The sequence below is a fragment of the Lipotes vexillifer genome, unplaced genomic scaffold (assembly GCF_000442215.2).
Source record: "Lipotes vexillifer unplaced genomic scaffold, Lipotes_vexillifer_v1.1 scaffold648, whole genome shotgun sequence".
NCBI classification, from domain to species: Eukaryota; Metazoa; Chordata; class Mammalia; order Artiodactyla; family Lipotidae; genus Lipotes; species Lipotes vexillifer.
The window spans coordinates 2244147-2255604 of NW_006797096.1; the positions used below are offsets into that span (position 1 = coordinate 2244147).

At 44.7% G+C, this 11458-nt stretch overlaps 1 protein-coding gene across 2 annotated transcripts in view; it reads left to right on the forward strand.

Annotated features, from left to right (window-relative positions):
- Positions 1-8119, forward strand: part of CFLAR (CASP8 and FADD like apoptosis regulator) — a 31060-nt gene extending 22941 nt beyond the window's left edge. Inside the window, exons 8-9 of one of the 2 annotated variants that reach the window (XM_007469211.1) lie at positions 5467-5977; positions 7981-8119. In XM_007469211.1, coding sequence (XP_007469273.1) covers positions 5467-5977; positions 7981-8119 — 650 coding nt within the window. The remainder of the gene's footprint in view (positions 1-5466; positions 5978-7980) is intronic. The other variant, XM_007469212.1, reaches the window with a different exon arrangement.
- The last annotated feature ends 3339 nt before the right edge of the window (positions 8120-11458 follow it).

The window sequence follows — 11458 nt, forward strand, 5'->3', positions numbered from 1 at the left end:
TGCTGAGAAGCCAGAAGAGAAACTGTGATTGCTTACTTTTACTTTTATAGTTTGTTAGTGGTTGGTAACGTTGGCAAGACAAGACAGTTGAAACTATTGGTTGAAGCTGTGAGTCTCTGAATTATTTTTCTATCCATATTTCATATTGTTCCCATTTAGTGTCGAGAACTGAGAATTTGTAGTAAACTGTTATATGTACCTTCAGTTATTTATCTCCCCTTGACCCCTTTGTGTGATGCTTAAACTGGTATGAGATAGGACCCCTCTGTTCCTTGGTGGAAGTTATAGGTACTTTGATTACTACCGTGTTGTTTGGTTTGGGGTGAATGCAGTCGTGGACTTCTGGAAGGTCATACCCCAGGGGAGGAACAGAAGTGGGTACATAGTCATGAGACAGGGAAGCAAATCCAGAGAAGTGGCTAATAGTTTGGATGACAGCCTGAATTAGGAGATTCTTGTTTAGCCTCTGGGCTTAGGACAGAATGGTCTCTCTGCTCTGAAAATGGACTAAGAACTGGAGGCATCCCTCAGACAAGGAGTAGAAACTTAATGGGTAGCTCAAAAGGATGTGGACTTTTTGAATGAGGAAGAGAAAGATGTCTATCTTTGCTATTAGAAAGATGAAACAATTCGGTACCTACTTCTCCAATGAAGGCAAACTGAGCAGATAGGAACAAAGTAGATGGGTAGGATTTCTAGGGTTCCAAGGCCATAGAAACTTCTAGAAGATGAACAAAAAGATTTTTAAAAAGAGAACAGAGAATATTTTTATTGAGCACCAGGAGCTTTATTTGTATTATCTCATTTAATCTTCACAGCATCCTCATAGGGTGGGTATCTCCACTTCCACTTAAAGCTAGGGAGACCCACTTCCTTAAAGCAATGCAGCCCATAGGTGTGGTGAGGTCAGTGTTAGAAGGCAGGCTTGTCTGCTTTTTCCACTGCTTTACACTGCTTCTCAAGGCAAAGTCAACCCAGGATTCCTGGAAACTAGGAGAAGAATCTCTGGGGGCCCTGTAGGGCAGGGGTCCCCAACCCTCCAACCACTGACTGGTACCGGTCCAGGGCCACACAGCAGGAGGTGAGTGACAGGTGAGCAAGCAAAGCTTCATCTGTATTTACAGCCGCTCCCCATCGCTCGCATTACTGCCTGAGCTCCGCCTCCTGTCAGATCAGTGGCGGCATTAGATTTTCGTAGGAGCACGAACTCCGCTGTGAACTGCGCATGTGAGGGATCTAGGTTGCACGCTCCTTATGAGAATCTAATGCCTGATGATCTGAGGCGGAGCTGAGGCAGTGATGCTAGCGCTGGGGAGTGCCTGCAAATACTGATTATCATTAGCAGAGGGGTTTGACTGCACGGTGACCATAATAAATCAATTGCTTGCAGACTCATATCAAAACCCTATCAGTGAGGGGCAAGTGACGGTTAAGCTGCATCTGGTGGCAGGCTTTAAGTCAGAATCCAACACTTACTTTAGTCCATGCGTGGCCCACCCATTATTTTATTTACGGTTTCCGTCCACACCTCTTTCCTGCACTGCGCACTTGTCTCAGTCACAGTTTTGGTAAGCCCGCAAGCTAACCCTAGCCAAAATAGGTAAAAAACAAACAGTGCTGGAGAGCTTATTTGAAAAGAGGGAGGGCTTCCCTGGTGGCGCAGTGGTTGAGAATCTGCCTGCCAATGCAGGGGACACGGGTTCGAGCCCTGGTCCGGGAAGATCCCACATGCCGCGGAGCAGCTGGGCCCATGAGCCACAGCTACTGAGCCTGCGCATCTGGAGCCTGTGCTCAGCAACAAGAGAGGCTGCGACAATGAGAGGCCCGCGCACCGCGATGAAGAGTGGCCCCCGCTTGCCGCAACTAGAGAAAGCCCTCGCACAGAAACGAAGACCCAACACAGCCAAAAATAAATAAATTAATTAATTTAAAAGAAAAAGAAAAGAGGGTAAGACCCAATGATGAGACAGCAGAAGACTCTGAGACTGCCAACAAAAAGAAAGCTTCATTTTAAAGGAAATACCAAGTCCTACTTAAATTATGGGTTCATTGCAACAGGTGATTCACATTCTCCAAGCCTGCTTTGTATAATTTGTGGTGACTGGCTATCCAACGGAGCCATGAAACCTTCAAAGCTGCTTTGCTACATGGAGACCAAGCACCCTGCATTAAAAGACAAGCCTTTGGGGACTTCCCTGGTGGTGCAGTGGTTAAGAACACGCCTGCCAATGCAGGGGACACGGGTTCAAGCCCTGGCCTTGGAAGATCCCACATGCCGCAGAGCAGCTAAACTCACAACTACTGAGCTTGAGCTCTAGAGCCCGCGAGCCACAACTACTGAGCCCGTGCGCCTAGAGTCCCTGCTCTGCAACAGGAGAAGCCTGTGCACCGAAATGAAGAGTAGCCGCCTCTCGCTGCAACCAGAGAAAGCCCGTTCGCAGCAACGAAGACCCAACGCAGCCAAAAATAAATAAAGAAATAAATTTATTAAAAAAAAAAAAAAAAGGAGAAGGCTTTGGAGTTTTTCAAAAGAAAAAAACGTGAACACGAAGAACAGAAACAATCATTGAAGGCTACCACTTCATCAAATATGTCTGCATTGAGAGCATCATTCTTAGTGGCTAACTGCATTGCTAAAGCTAAGAAATCCTTTACTATTGGTGAAGATCCTGCCTGCTGCTAAGGACATGTGTCATGAACTTTTAGGAGAGGCTGCAGTTCAAAAGGTGGCACGTGTTCCTCTTTTGGCTAGCACCGTAACTAGACGAATTGATGAAATAGCAGAAGATATTGAGGCACAGTTGTTAGAGAGGATTAATGAGTCACCGTGGTACTCAATCCAGGTTGACGAGTCTACAGATGTTGACAACAAGGCAACAATGCTTGTTTTTGTGCAATATATTTTTCAGGAGGATGTGCATGAGGATATGTTATGTGCACTTTTGTTGCCAACCAACACCACAGCTGCAGAACTATTCAAGTCTTTGAATGATTACATATCAGGAAAAGTGAATTCGTCATTTTGTGTTGGTATATGCACAGATGGAGCGGCTGTCATGACTGGACGGCTTTCTGGTTTCACTACGGGTCAAAGAGGTCGCTTCTGAATGTGTGTCTACGCACTGTGTCATCCATAGTAGAATGCTGGCTAGCCGAAAAATGGTAACTGAACTTAACAATGTTTTGCAGGACATGGTTAAAATTATCAACGACATTAAAGTGCATGCCCTTAACTCACATCTGTTCGTGCCCCTCTGTGAGGAGATGGACACAGAACACACATGTCTTCTCTTATACACAGAAGTGAGATGGCTTCTAAAGGTAGATCACCGGCCAGAGTTTTTGAGTTATGAGAGCCACTCCAGGGACTTCTTGTAGAAAAACAGTCACCACTGGCAGCACATTTCAGGGACACAGACTGGGTCTCAAAACTTGCTTGCTTGTGTGACATATTCAACCTGCTCACCGAACTCAGTCTGTCACTTCAGGGGAGAAGGGCGACTGTGCTCCAGTCGGCGGATAAAGTGGCTGCGTTCAAAGCCAAACTGGAATTATGGAGGTGACGAGTGAACATTGGGATTTTTGACATGTTTCAAACATCAGCAGAGATTTTGAAAGAGACTGAACTAGGGCCTTCTTTCTCCCAGCTGATGCATGATCACCTATCTCAGATTTCAAAAGAGTTTGAGCATTACTTCCCAACCACAGAAGACCCCCGAACTGGGAAGGAATGGATCTGCAACCCATTTGTGAGTAAGCTGGGTGAATCGACTTTGTCCACGCTAGAAGAGGATCAATTGCTTGAGATGGCAAATGATGGTGGCCTTAAAAGTATGTTTGAGACAAGTTCAAATCTCCATACCTTTTGGATTAAAGTCAAGGTGGAATATCCTGAGATTGCCACAAAAGCACGGAAAAGCCTGCTTTCATTTCCAACATCCTATCCTTGTGAAGCAGGGTTTTCTGCAGTGACAGCAACCAAAATGAGATTACGGAGTAGACTGGACATAAACAACACACTTTCGGGCTTCCCTGGTGGCGCAGTGGTTGAGAGTCCGCCTACCGATGCAGGGGCCACGGGTTCGTGCCCCGGTCTGGGAAGATCCCACATGCCGCAGAGCGGCTGGGCCCGTGAGCCATGGCCGCTGAGCCTGCGCGTCCGGAGCCTGTGCTCCGCAACGGGAGAGGCCACAGCAGTGAGAGGCCTGCGTACCGCAAACAAAACAAAACAAAACAAAAAAACACACTTTGGGTGTCACTGTCTCCCGTCACCCCCAGATGGGACCAGCTAGTTGCAGGAAAACAAGCTCAGGGCTCCCACTGATTCTGCATTATGGTGAGTTGTAGAATTATTTCATTATATATTACAATGTAATAATAATAGAAATAAAGCACACAATAAATGTAAAGCGCTTGAATCGTCCTGAAACTTCACCCCACCCCACCGCCAGTCTGTGGAAAAACTGTCTTCCACGAAACCGTTCCCTGGTGCCGAAAAGGTTGGGGACCGCTGCTGTAGGGCGTCTTGGCCAAAGGCCCTCCCTTGCTCAGTCAAAGGCTACACTGGGAAGTAGGTCATGAGAGGAGCTGGGGAGTCTGGGAATGGTCCCAGCTTAGATCCAGGGGCCTCCGGATCAGCTCACAGCAGGTGGAGGTGAGGGAACTCATGACCTGGGTCACCCTTTCTGCGGCCACTGGATCTAGGTTTAGATCTGCATGCTGCAAATGCACCCATTCCTATGAACTTGTGAGTTATTGTAGGAAAGAGCCCTTTGAACAATCCCCAACTTTGTTTTGGCTGAAAGGAAAAAGTATTTTTCCTCTCTTGGTTCGTTTAGACTAGAGGTGGGCTCAGTCTCTGCCCGTGGCCAGATGCGGTGGTGGCCTCAGGCAGGGAAGTGGTATAACAGGGGACAGACCATAACTGGGAACCTGGGACATGAAAGTCACATATTTCATGTTTTAGGCTGATTCTATCCCTCCTGCCCCGTTCTTAGGTCCTTTAAAGCCTCAAACTATGACACAAAAGCAGAAACAGACAAGTAATTAGACCATGTTTAGGATCGCTACCCAGTATCTCTTGAGCTTTTCTTACTCCTATGTTTTTGTTTTTGTTTTTTTAAATTTTTGGCCGCGTTGGGTCTTCTTTGCTGCGCGCGGGCTTTCTCTAGTTGCGGCGAGCAGGGGCCACTCTTGGTTGTGGCGCGCGGGCTTCTCATTGCGGTGGCTTCTCTTGTTACAGGGCACGGGCTCTAGGCACATGGGCTTCAGTAGTTGTGGCTCGCAGGCTCTAGAGCGCAGGCTTAGTAGTTGTGGCGCACGGGCTTAGTTGCTCCGCGGCATGTGGGATCTTCCCGGACCAGGGCTCGAACCCGTGTCCCCTGCATTGGCAGGTGGATTCTTAACCACTGCGCCACCAGGGAAGTCCCTCCTGTGTTGTTTTTCATGTTTGTTTGTTTTTCCCAGACATTCTTGAGGAAACCTTCACTGCCCTGGGCTATGAAGTCAAGCGTTTCTTACATCTCACCGTGGAAAATATAAAGCACATTCTTGGCCAAGTTGCGCACATGCCCCAACACCAAGACTACGACAGCTTCGTGTGTATCCTGGTGAGCCGAGGGGGCTCCCAGAGCGTGTTTGGCGTGGATCAGACTCATCCAGGGGTCCCTTTGGATCATATCAGAAGGATGTTCATGGCAGATGCATGCCCCTCTCTCTCAGGGAAGCCAAAGGTCTTTTTTATTCAGAACTATGTGACGTCAGAGGGCCAGCTAGAGGACAGCAGCTTCCTGGAGGTGGATAGGCCATCAGTGAAAAGTGCAGAATCCAAGGCCAGGCAGCCCGGGGCCTGCGTGATTCACCGAGAAGCTGACTTCTTCTGGAGCCTGTGCAAAGCGGACGTGTCCCTGCTGGAGCGGTCCTCCCCTTCACCGTCATTGTACCTGAAGTGCCTCTCCCAGAAGCTGGGGAAAGAAAGGTGAGCCACGCAAGCTGTGGCGGATCCTGGCCCCAGTTGTTTATTTTCTGCTACCAGGATGGAAGTGCCACTGTGCCATATTCTATGCCCTTTTCGTCAGGGGGAGGGATTTTTCATTCCTTGTTGGGGTTGCCTTAGGAGTATGATAATAGACTGCACAGTTTATGAATGCTTTATACTTCAGAAGGTCATATAGTCAGCTTGTGGTTTGAATATTTTTCTTCAAAATTAAGAAATGTTTTTTTTTCTTATTATAAAAGCAATACATACTCCTTACTGAACATAGATCATGAGATATAGATGCTGAAAGCAGAACATAACAAGCAGTTATAATCCTACTTATTAGAACTAATCTATTATCCAAATCTCGGTGTTTTGCCTTCCAGGTCTTTTTAGGATACCGATACAATCACATATAAAGATTTTTTTAAGCCAAAATGAAATCATAATCTACTGTTAGTTTATAACCTGCTTTTAGTTTGTGCAACAGTATATTTTTACATGTCAGAAATCACATTTTTATGGCATCATTTTATTTTATTTGCTTAAAAATTTATTTAATTATTTATTTATTTTTGGCTGAGTTGGGTCTTCGTTGCCGCGTGCAGGCTTTTTCTCTAGTTGCAACGAGCGGGGGCACTCATTGTGCAGGTTTCTCTTGTTGCGGAGTACCGGCTCTAGGCATGCGGGCTTCAGTAGTTGTGGCACGCGGGCTCAGTAGTTGTGGCTCACGGGCTCTAGAGCGCAGGCGCAGTAGTTGTGGTGCACGGGCTTTGTTGCTCCAAGGCATGTGGGATCTTCCTGGACCGGGGCTCGAACCCACGTGCCCTGCATTGGCAGGCAGATTCTTAACCACTGCGCCACCAGGGAAGTCCCTATAGTATCATTTTAATGTCTTCAGAGCAGTCCCTAATATGGCTATAGCATAATTTACTTGGCCAGTCTTTAGTTGTTGGGCAATGTTTTGCTTTCACAAAAAAGAAAGTGTTCAACATCTTTATAGCTCAGTATTTGTGCTTATTCTTAATTGTTTTCTTGAAGGGAAAATTCCCAGAAGTGGAATTACTGTGTTGAATGACAAGCATTTTTAAAGCCTCTGATGCATCTCGTCAGATTGTCCTCTAGGACAGTTAGACCAGCTTTTTGTTTTTTGACCACGCCACGCAGCTTGCAGGACTTTAGTTCCCGGACCAAGGATTGAGCCCGGGCCCCTGGGAGTGAGAGCGCCGAGTCCTAACCACTGGACCCCATGGAATTCCCATAGATCAGCTTTTATGAGAGAGTCTGCATCCCTGAATTCTGATACCGCGTGTTCGTTTATTTCCCCAAGTCTTGAGGTTGATAGGTGAAAAATGGTACCTGGCTATACATGTCTGCAAGTCTTTGTAACTTAGACATTTTTAACGTTTATTGGCAAGGATACTTTTCTAAGGGAAACGTTGGTGACCTGGTGTCCATTTAGGATGAGGGAAGCCTCACTGTACCTCAAATGTAAGATTAGCAGTCCCTTTTCTGTTGCCCCCTAATCACAATTTAGAATTTCTCTGAGTCACCTGTGAAAGGCATCCGTTGTAGCTTGGGGGACCCCAGGAATAAATCTCAGGGCCTGGGACCCCTAGCCTCCTCAGGGATGGTAGAGCAAAAAGGGAGTGCTAGAGCAGGGGCAACTCAGCCTTCCAAGGTACATACACCACGGGCCAACGGTATTATTGGCCTTTTACATCCATCCTGCATTTGCATGGCTGATCCAGATGGGTTATCATCTGGCTGGTGTGTACCCAGACTAAAACTCATTTGCCCCTGTGGGTGGGGACTGTGGTCATTGGGTCAGAGTGCTGCAAACCTGTTTGGATCACTTGCTAAGCAGCTTGTAGAATACTTAGAAAGGAACAATTTTAAAGCACTTTCATATCTATTAGCTGATTTCAACCTAATGCTAATCTGTCTCCTCGTTGATATTTGCGTGGCATGGGATTAATTTTTGCCTTTCTCATTCCCTCCAGAAAACACTCACTCCTGGAACTCCACATTGAACTCAACAGCAAGGTGTATGATTGGAACAGCAGAGTGTCTGCTAAGGAGAGGTACTGTGTCTGGCTGCAGCACACTCTGAGAAAGAAACTCATCCTCTCTTGCAAATGAAAAGCCAAAGACCCTTAGCTTTGCAGTCTCCATCGCTAGCCAGAAGGACAAACATTTATTTCTCACAGTTCTAGAGACTGGGAAGTCCAAGATCAAGGTGCTTGTAGATCAGGTGTCTGGTGAGAACCCACCTCCAGGTTGGCAGATGACCCTCTTGTATCTTCACATGGCAAAGAGAACAGAGAGGAAGCAGGCTGTCTTGTGTCTCTTCTTATAAGGGCACTGATCTTATTCATAAGGGCTGCCCTGTCATGAACTAATCACCTCCCAAAGGCCCCACCATCCAATATTATCATATTGGGGGACAGGATTTCAACCTATAAATCTGGGGGTGGACACAAACATTCAATTTAAAGCAGTGGCTTTCTGATCTGAGGTTGCTTCTCTGTCTAGGACTCACATGGCATCCTACAGTAATCAGTATACCTTTCCTCCTTGGATTTGAAAGCATGACCTAAAAGAATATTATTGTTTAAAGTATTATTTAAAGGGACTTCCCTGGTGGGCCAGTGGTTAAGACTGCGTGCTTCCACTGCAGGGGGAATGAGTTCAATGCCTGATTGGGGAACTAAGATCCCACATGCTGAGCCACAGCCAAAAAAAGTCACTTGAAGTTAAAAGAAAACTTATTTATATATTTTTAAGTTAGTTTTAAGTGGTATGTATCTGTGTGGGTATGTTTATATGTGTTTTGACATGACCAATCAACAAAGCCTGAAAAGTATGAAAGGAACAGTTTTCAGACACTTCGTACACTTATTTCTACTTTAAAGGTAATTTTCTATCCTTGTATTAATGAATGTGGGACTCCTGAGGGTGTCTTTGAATTTCACATTGCTGGGGGCACCAGCAGGAACAAGGTATATGCTTGGACTTGTGAACCAGAACCCTGTGTTAAGTATTACAGAGGGAAACTGTTTGTGAGGCATCTTAATGACCTGGCAGCTTTTGCATCCTTCTCTGTCCCATCCTGACCGGGTGACAGGCATTTTCCATATTCTGTTTCCTGTCATGGATGGGAATTGCACCGTTTCTTTTACCTTGGGAATGGGATCACCACCCCTCTTGAAAAAGGTCATTTACCTTCTTTGACTCACAAAAAACTGAAAACATAAAACAGAAGCATAGTATTTATTTATATTACTTTTTAGTTTTATATATTTTTATATATTATTAAGATAACTTATATTTGCATTAAATATAAAAATAAGAGGGAGCTTGAAGACATTATGCTAAGTGAAATAAAAGACAAATACCAAGCATTATATGCTCTCATTTATATGTGGAGTCTACAAAACAAAAACATAAACAAAACAAGCCAAACTCATAGAAAAAGAGATCAGGCAGTGTTTACTGGAAGTGGGGGAAGGGAGTAATTGGAGGAAGGTGGTCAAAAGGCACAAACTTCCAAAAAAAAGAAAAAAAAAAACACTCTCTAAGCACGGGTAAGCACCTGCAGTGCATTGTCCAATGTTAGGCTGAAATATCAGATTCTTGATGTAGGCCCTGATTTCTCCCACACCTAAGCTATGTTTCACAAAAAATGAACATGATGAATATGAGATTTTTAGTTAGAGAGGGTTTAGGAGCAGCTACAGTCTGTAATCCCATGAGCTATAACCTGTGCGATTGATAGAGAAGATGGTAGAGGTAAACCAGAGAAGGAAGAAAGGCTTTAGAAATGGAATGAGAGAGAACAAAAGACAGTCAGCTCTGTGATATACAATAATAAGACCTACAAGACGGGTGTGATGGATGGAATGCAAGCAGGTTTAGTGTGTAAGTGTGATTGACAGTGAAGAATTAAAGTTTAGGATATGGCATATTGTGACATTAGGTTTTCAATAAATAATATAATGACACCTGACAGCTATAATCTCTCGAAAATTCACATCAAATGATGTTCATTCCAATAATTAAAAACAAATTAAAAATTTACAAAAAGAAAAGGGGACAAACTTCCAGTTGTAAGATAAATAAGTGCTAGGGGTATAATGTACAACATGATAACTAGAGGTAACACTGCCATGTGACACATAGGGAATTTGTTAAGAGAGTAAGTCCTAAGGGTTCTCATTACAAGAAGAAATTTTTTTTTCCTTTTTTCTTTTCTTTTTAGTGTATACATATGAGACAGTGAATGTTAGCTGACCCTATTGTGGTAATCATTTCACAATATATGTAATCATCACCTTGTATACCTTAAACTCATACAGTGATGTATATCAATTATTTCTCAGTAAAATGGGGAAAAAAAGATTTGAAAAACACAATCATATCAAAGTGTTTTAGATGCAAGTAACAGAAGACCTAACTTAAAACAAAAAGTTTTTAAAAAATTTGTTTACTCTTATTAAGCAACAGGTTCAGAGGTAGGGGGGTAGTTGCTGGCTTGGTTAATTCATTGGCTCAACAATGTCTTCAAGGGTTTGATGCTTTCCACCTTTCTTCTCTGTAGTCTCAGGGTTTGGGCCTTTATTTTCAAATTTGTCATCTAAAGGTCACAAGAGGGCCACAGGTCCACGTATCATACCCAAACACACGGGAGAAAACGTCTCTTCCTTGTGTGGCTTCTTAAGATCAAAGGAAAAATCTCCCAGAAGCTCTCCTCCCCAAGAGTTCCCTTCCCTCACTTCTCATTGGCTAGAATCACATGCTACGTTCTTCCTTAAACCAACCATTGGCAGAGGGAATGGGATTTCCATGGTTGGTTTATACCAGCCCAGACTCAGTCCCCTGGGACTGGGGTTCAGTGGCTTCAGCTCCCTTGGGCACATGGTCTCCAAAAGCTGGGGTTCTTTTAGGGAAAAATGGGGCATGGAGCTTCCCTAGGGAGTAGTTAACCATAATGTGTGCCAAAAAAAGAATGAGAACATCCATTTTATGATTGAAGAAACTGAGGCACACAGCTTTTAAGTGAGCTGTTCCCAAATCTCAGAGAAAATCATTGGTAGTGCCGGGTCTAGAATGTTAACAACCAGCCTTACGATCCGGTGTCCTTCAGAAATTAGAACAAACTTTGGAAGATGTGTAGCATGCATTCCAGGGAAGGCATCATACTCCCCTCTCAGCTGTTTGTGAGAGTCATTACCCTACCTTTCCAGCTCCACCCTTTTCCCGCAGAGAGGCAGCATGGCTACATAGCTTTCCGTGTCCCATCTGATGGACACGGTGAAAATACAGAGCCTGTTAAATCACCATCTTTTCTTTCCTCCTCTTTTAAAAAGCAATTATTTATTGGGACTTCCCTGGCGGTCCAGTAGTTAAGACTCCGCGCTTCCACCACAGGGGGTTCAGGTTCAATCTCTGGTCCCTGGTCAGAGAACTAAGATCCCACAT